At 35.6% G+C, this 7,030-nt stretch overlaps 1 protein-coding gene across 3 annotated transcripts; it reads right to left on the bottom strand.

Annotated features, from left to right (window-relative positions):
* Positions 1 to 586: 586 nt before the first annotated feature.
* On the bottom strand, positions 587 to 5,608 carry LOC112710486 (exocyst complex component EXO70A1). Of its 3 annotated transcripts, XM_072202590.1 has the most exons (4): positions 3,121 to 5,587; positions 1,674 to 2,110; positions 1,186 to 1,242; positions 587 to 885 (listed from the first exon to the last, which is right to left on the bottom strand). In XM_072202590.1, exon 1 carries the CDS (start codon positions 5,213 to 5,215, stop codon positions 3,299 to 3,301), a length of 1,917 nt encoding a protein of 638 aa, XP_072058691.1. In that variant the 5' UTR covers positions 5,216 to 5,587; the 3' UTR covers positions 587 to 885; positions 1,186 to 1,242; positions 1,674 to 2,110; positions 3,121 to 3,298. The 3 variants fall into 3 exon arrangements, with proteins under 3 accessions (XP_072058691.1, XP_072058690.1, XP_025618509.1); XM_072202589.1 differs by lacking the exon at positions 1,674 to 2,110 and having other exon boundaries at positions 3,121 to 5,608; XM_025762724.3 differs by lacking the exons at positions 587 to 885; positions 1,186 to 1,242; positions 1,674 to 2,110 and adding an exon at positions 2,332 to 2,671 and having other exon boundaries at positions 3,121 to 5,608.
* Between the last annotated feature and the right edge of the window lie 1,422 nt (positions 5,609 to 7,030).

Raw genomic sequence — 7,030 nt, 5'->3', positions numbered from 1 at the left:
TTAATAAACTCCCTTCTTAAATTCTCTCATCTATCTCTCTTCATGTAAAAGTATACATGTTAAATTATTTTACAATTAAAATATTTTAAATGTAAAAGTAGACATGTTAAATTATTTTAAATTTTAGATAACCAATGTTAAAATTAACTATTAATAAAAAATTAGACTTTTTCATATAAAAATAATAACTAAAAATCTTATTATTTAATTTTTTATCTACAGATATCTTGGTCTTCTTAGTCAGAGACTTTTGTCAACTTACGACTTTTTTGTAAAAGTAGTTTGATTTTATAAATCTTTTGTGCCATACATAATTTATACTGTCAGAACAAAGTGAACTATAATTTTAAAAAATTTTATTCCCGTAATATTGTTACGGATAAAAATACTAGTTCTAATATAATACACAAATGCACTAATGCTAACTTAATACATAAATGATGTACATGTGAACTAATGCTAACTTGATGCATAAATGAACTGATACTAACTAATACCACTGGTATGATGAAAACTGAACTAATGTAATTTAACAAGTTATAATATAATACACAAATGCACTAATTCTAACTAATGCTAATTAATGTGAGAAAACTGAACTAATGCAATTTAAGAAAAAAAAGTAGAAACAGAACAAGCCCAATTTCTACAATTTTAATACAAATAATCTAAATTGCAGAATACAACAAGTTAACTGAATTTCAAAATACAAGCATAATTTTTTAAACTAAATTCTCATAATAGAAGTATAATAAAAGTATAATGAACTAAATTCTCAAGGACCTATTTGCCTTTCGAACTTTATTTGCAAAACGACGTCAAGGACCTATTTGCCTTTGAACTTTATTCCCCTTCCAGCGTGGCACCATAACAGACACCTGGACACTGTTTCAACTATGTCAGTCAGATCTGTTTGGTATATGAGAGGCAAATATATGGAAGGATTAAATTGTCCTCCGTTTATTAAAGTCAATGATTTTTTGTATTTAAATTTTGTCAAAGATGTATTTGTCAAAAATTTAAAAAAATCAGGAACCTATCTATCATTTTTTCTATAAATTATTACTAATTAAATCTCTTATTAAAATAATTAAACTATTTTTCTAAAATAACACTAAATACATAATATAACCGACATTACCATTAACGTTGTGAATGAAAAATCATAATAATATCATTACATACCAATGCAACGCATGAAGGAGATTTATTGCTGCAGGGTGACGAAGGTTTCTTTGTGTCCTTCAGAAAAAAAAAAATAAATTAGTATTAATGCTAATTAAAAGATATTATTTTATTAGTCTTTATTAGTGTATAAGAAAATTAAATAATTAATGACAAACCAATGTGTGATATGGTGCGTGGATATTAAAAGGAAAAATATATGGAAGTGATACAAATAAAGTCAAATAAGAAAACTTTTAATTTTTTTAGACTGAAATTTTTGGTTCCCAACTATTTTTCTCAATGGAAAAACAATACTAGAAAAATTTCATTAATACCAATAATGCTAAAAAGACAAAAAAAAAACCTAAAATTTAGTTTATTTAATATTTATTAATTGTGGTAGGTAATTTAGTCATCTAGTAACACCTAAACAAATATGATTTACTATTCCGGCTGTGTCAATTGCCAGTATAATTCTAATGACTGTATAAAAGAAAAGCACTCACTCAATTGCAAAGGATAACTATCCATGATAAAGAAGATTGCTCTCATTTAAGGGTTTGTCTCAGTTAAGGGACTTTTTTAAATCCAGGTGAATCGACCAAATCGCAGATGACTCAACCGGTTCACCGGTTATCAACCAGCTCAAACTGTTTTTTGTTTTTTCCCAATTCTTTGAGAGGCCTATGATGATTGGATCGGACAACTGTTCAGTTCCCGATTAATCCAGTCATTCAGTCGAACCAGGCTAATTCTCAAAACCTTGCAAACTAGTCCCGTGTTAGATTCCTATTAATCTCCGGCTAACAAATTCAACCAAATCAATCTTCATTGTTATTTAAAAATAAAAATAAAAAAAGGCCATGAAAAGTCACTAAAGATTTTTAATATTTCAAGTCGGTCCGTCCAACTATGCAAGCTCCATTAGCCTCTCCAGAAGAACCTAACATGAAGATTGATTTGTCCAATTAAAAATTAACTTGATAATTAAAACATCGATAATACTAAAAAGACCAAAGATAATCACCTCAAATTTATTTTATTTAATATTTATTTATTACAGAATATATTAAATAAAACTAAAAATAATAAATTTGGTTGTTTTTTTACTAATTTTTTTTTTTGTTATCAAATATTTTTATTAAAACATATTAGACACTAAAATTTCCAACTAAAAAATCCTTAAAAAATTATTTAGGGTATTACTCATTTAAGAAATACGAGCCATGATACCATTTCTCAAATAAGTATATGCTTACAAGGTGCTATCCAATATGGCTGTGTGATCCTCATAAAATAAGACCTTTCAAGTTTCAATAAAAAGGTATGATTTCTAATGAGCAGAACATTAGTATTTTATCATGAAGCATAAAAGGAGACATCATCATTAACCAGCACCAGATGATCCAATTGCAAACAACACAGGTACCCCAATCAAAGTTCTCCGAGGTAAGCAAGTTGGTGAGACGTATAATCAATCACCGATACCTATGAATTTAGCTTACTGAAACAGTTTAAATCAGTTTGTACTTGAAACGAATTATGAATTTATGATATACTATACTTGGCAAAGCTATTATTACGCTGTATAAATAGCAAATCAAATAAATGGACGAAAGATCCACGAGGTTGCATTTTTGGCAACAAAATTTACCATGATTTGTGGGGTAGTATTATTCTAAGATGTTTGGTGTATGAATCTCAAGAAATATCAAAACATAAGATACAGATGCCGAAAGGCCAAAAGCTACAAAAACTTCAATTTCAACATGCATCTATTAGTTTCAAAACTATCACATTGTATAGAGTCATATGAAGCTACAAGAGGAAACATCCTTTTAACCTTCAGAACCTTAAGAGCTAAAAATGAGAACACACATACAACAAATTCCAATAATATAAACAAATGAAACAAAATCTAGAATGTGGTATGAAATCAAATAACATGCTTACATGGCAGCAGCATTCAGGAACTTCAACGAGATTATGAATCAGCTCTTCCATTCTTTGAGAAATCTTGAAGCACTTGTGCACCCAATTACCTGAACGCTCCAGGAAGGAAAGAAAAAAAAATTGAAAGAATGTGTCCTAAGATCTAATTTGTGGAAGTCAATTTAGAATTTTCAGTCCATCATTGAGATCTCCTCCTCAGGTGCTGCGAAACAGGGGTTCCTTCGAAAAAATCCAAAACAGCATCTTCCAAGTCTTCAACAGAGTATTTAATGTAGTTCTCTGGATGCCTTCCACTCTCTATATGGCTCCTGAATCGCCCAAGAAAGGAGCGATATGCCGGGATCAGCTTCTCCGATATAGATATTCTGAGCTCCTCACGGAGCTGAGAATCCGGTATCAACCAAACAGCTTGAGTCCTATGAACCTCCTCGAACATGGCATTGAAGGACTTAAACCTTTCCCTCAAAGCACTCCTGGAGACGCCGGAAGAAAAGCCACCACTTACATGGAGTCCCTCATCTCTCAAACAATACAAGACCCTGACCCAAGTTGCCCTCTGGTAGCTGGTAGCAGCCTGGCGGAACTTTCCGGTGAGGCGCTTCAAATACTCATCACCAATCATTTGCCTTAACTCAGGGGAGCCCCTCACCTTCTGAACAATGTAGTGGACATTGTTCATTATAAAGAGGTGAGAAAGAGATGCATCTTTATAGTGCTTGGACTTGCCATCTAAGTTGAACTGCAATATCACAATGATCCAAATCAAGTGGATAGCCAGAGGGGTCTTGCCCTCCAGCTCAGTGAAATCCATGTCCGGAGTAGAAGGATCACCGGAATACCGAGACCCTGTGGATGGCTTCGACACAATAAGCTCGTTCAAAGTCTGCTTGTAATCCGAGATCAAGCTGATATAGTTCATAACATACCTCGTCAAGGGGTGAATGGTGCCACCAGGGACAGGGACCTTGGAAGGTTCTCGAAGCACGGCGTTCTCGAACTCTGAGAGGATCCCTCGGGCGGCCTCCGCCAAACGGGAAAGTATCTCGGCGGCCTGAATCCGAATGGACTCGGAGGACTTGGAGTCGAAAACCACATCAATGTCCGGTATAAGGTCCATTAACGCATCATGAAGGTCAAGAATCTTGAAGAGCTTCTCAGGGGATCTCCGGCTTATGCTAATGGCCTCGGCGAAGTTGAAGAGCTGAATGGCGGGGCCCTTCACTGTCTCCATGAAGCAAGCATCGTCGATGGCGGTGCCCACGCCATCGAAGATTTGCTCGCAAAGTTTCTTCTCGCTGGCGAAGAGAGTCCTCACACACACCTTGGCGGCCCTTATCCAGCGCCTGATCTTGGCTTCAAGTTGCTCCCATTCCAGCCGCTGAACGTCGCCTATGCTCAGCTTCTCGATCCCAAGCCTCCGGAAACTGGCGTCCACGGCGGACTTCCTCACGCTGCCGTACACCTGAATACACTCGCGGAGGTAGCCGGACGAGATCATCCTCTCCGCGATGCTGCGGAGGTCGTAGACTGCTTCCGAGGGTATCAGATCGATCTCCCGGATGCTGCTAGTGGAGCGGTAGCTGCTGTTCACGCTGGAAGCACCGTCGCCGCTGTTGAAGCGGAAGAGATTAGCGCAGCCATCGGCCTCGCTGCTGTCTCCGTCGTTGAGATGGCGTTGCTTTGAAGCTGAGGAAAAGGAGGACGATGAGGAAGAATCAGCAGCTGCGTCTTGTTGTTGTTGTTGTTGTTGTTGGTCATGGTCTTCTTCGTCTTCTGGGGTGGTGAAATGGAGGGAAGTGGGGTCTATGAGTGAATCGGCTTCGATGGGGTTGGTGTGGGAGATGAGGATGTTGCGGAACTCGTCCTCCAGGCGAGCCATAGCGATCTGGAGGGCACAGTTGACCTTCGGGTCGTCGGAGATAGAGGCGGAGGACATGGACCGTTGGATTTCATCCACGGCCTGGAGGTAACGATCCACCTCCTGGCGGTCACCGTCGAAGATCATCTTCTCCCTTGCTTCCTCCGACGCAGTCGAGTCCCACCGGAGGATGATCTTCTCCGCCGTCTCAAACGGTAATGTTTCCGGCGACTCCATGATTCGAGGGTGTGTTATAAGTAAGCGGTAGTGATTGGTTAAAAGAAAGACAGAGAGAAACAGAAAGTGAGAAAACTACGGAGAATCTGAAAATTGATAAAGGTAGAGAAATAAAGTAAAGGGGAAAGGGGTGGAAGATACTAGTTGGATTTTTAGGGCTATTATTTGGGAAAGGTAAAGAGGAAAAGGAAAGAGGAGAGAGAGGCGATGGTGGCTGTGGAGAGTTTTTGTCTGAATGTGGAACTGAGGGAGACTGCGCCAAAGTTGGCGTCTTTGACAGGATAGAAGACTGAATGAGGAAAAGGAAAGCAGCTGAGTTTGGAGTTTGGGTTTGGGATTTGTATTGTGCTAAGTAACAAACACTTGCGTTTCGGGACATGTTCTCTTCATTTTGACATTTTAAGTGTCGCCGCTGGAATCTCCAAAGGACATACCACCAAAATTTACTTCATTTCATTTTTTTTTTTATTTTTTCACTTTTTTGCATGCTTGTTAATTAATTACTATCCTTTTTCAAGTGATGATCAACTTATCATGATTTCGAATCTCGATTCCTTTTCCTTTTTTGTGTCCTTTCAGTAAACAAGAAAAAGAAAAAACCATATTATAGTTTTATTTGTCTGCAATTTTAATTGGCTTCAACTTGAGAATTTATAAGGACACAATCAGGTTATTTTTGAATTAAATGTTTTTAAATTGGTTTAATTAACTTTAACTAAAGAAAGCTTTATTTTGGAAACAAATGCTTCATAATTATTTCTATCAGCTGCAAAATTGTGTGTTTGGATCATGTAAATATATTACTTGCCTTTATAACAAATTTTGTCTCGGATAAGGAAATTAAATTACTTCCATTATGAACATTGTTTGATATATAAAAAGCTCAGAAATTATTAAGAATGGAATATAGATAAGTATCAGTCAAATTATATATATATATATAGACCTACTATACATATAAGTTTTTTAATTTACAAGTTTATATAAGTTGGTTTAAATCTAACAAAAACAATTCTTATATTAATGAGCGTGTAAACACGCTCTCACTCAACCGTTTCAATAGCGCATTCAGATTATGAAAGACGCTTCTTCTTCTTCTTCTTCTTCGATCAAAACTCCAACCCTAAAGATTCAAACGACGCTTGAAATCTCTAAAGCAACTGTCAAAATTGTCGCAAAAATTCAAAAAAATCTACAAGAGAAGTTCAAAATCTCCATAAAAAACAAAGAAACAAAAGACATAAGATTATTCAAGGTACTATTTCACTAATTGTCCAGTTTTTTCATTTTTCTCTTATTTCAATCACGAAACACTAGATAGTCATATTTTTATTTATTAAATAGATTCATTATATGTTCTTGCTTTAAAATGCATATTACTATTCACTCAGTTATAACTGTTTTATATTGTTCTTGAATCGAGTTTGTCTCTAGGAATTGAGTTTGTATAAATAGAAACTTTCGTTGTATTTCAAGTAAATTCGCGTGTAACTGGTGGTATTGTTCTTGTGCTTCTAGTGTCATTTTATGCATGTTTGATTAACTTGAATATTATTTTGAACTTGTATTATGTCATGTAATATAAAAAAAATAGAGGTGTATATGGTTGGTATTTCGGTGTATTTCAAATGAATTCGAGTGTAACTAGTGCTGTTGTCCTATCCTTGGTGCAACTAGAAACAAAATATTGTCCTTGTACTTCTAGTGTCATTTATGCATGTTTGGTTGACTTGAATATCATTTTGAACTCATATTATGTCATGTAATCTAAAATAATATAGGTGTATATAACTGGTATTTCAATGTATTTCAAGT

Source organism: Arachis hypogaea, chromosome 9, assembly GCF_003086295.3.
Source record: "Arachis hypogaea cultivar Tifrunner chromosome 9, arahy.Tifrunner.gnm2.J5K5, whole genome shotgun sequence".
Classification (NCBI taxonomy): Eukaryota; Viridiplantae; Streptophyta; class Magnoliopsida; order Fabales; family Fabaceae; genus Arachis; species Arachis hypogaea.
The sequence above is the reverse complement of the archived record's forward strand: the minus strand, read 5'-3'. Positions and strand labels throughout refer to the sequence as shown.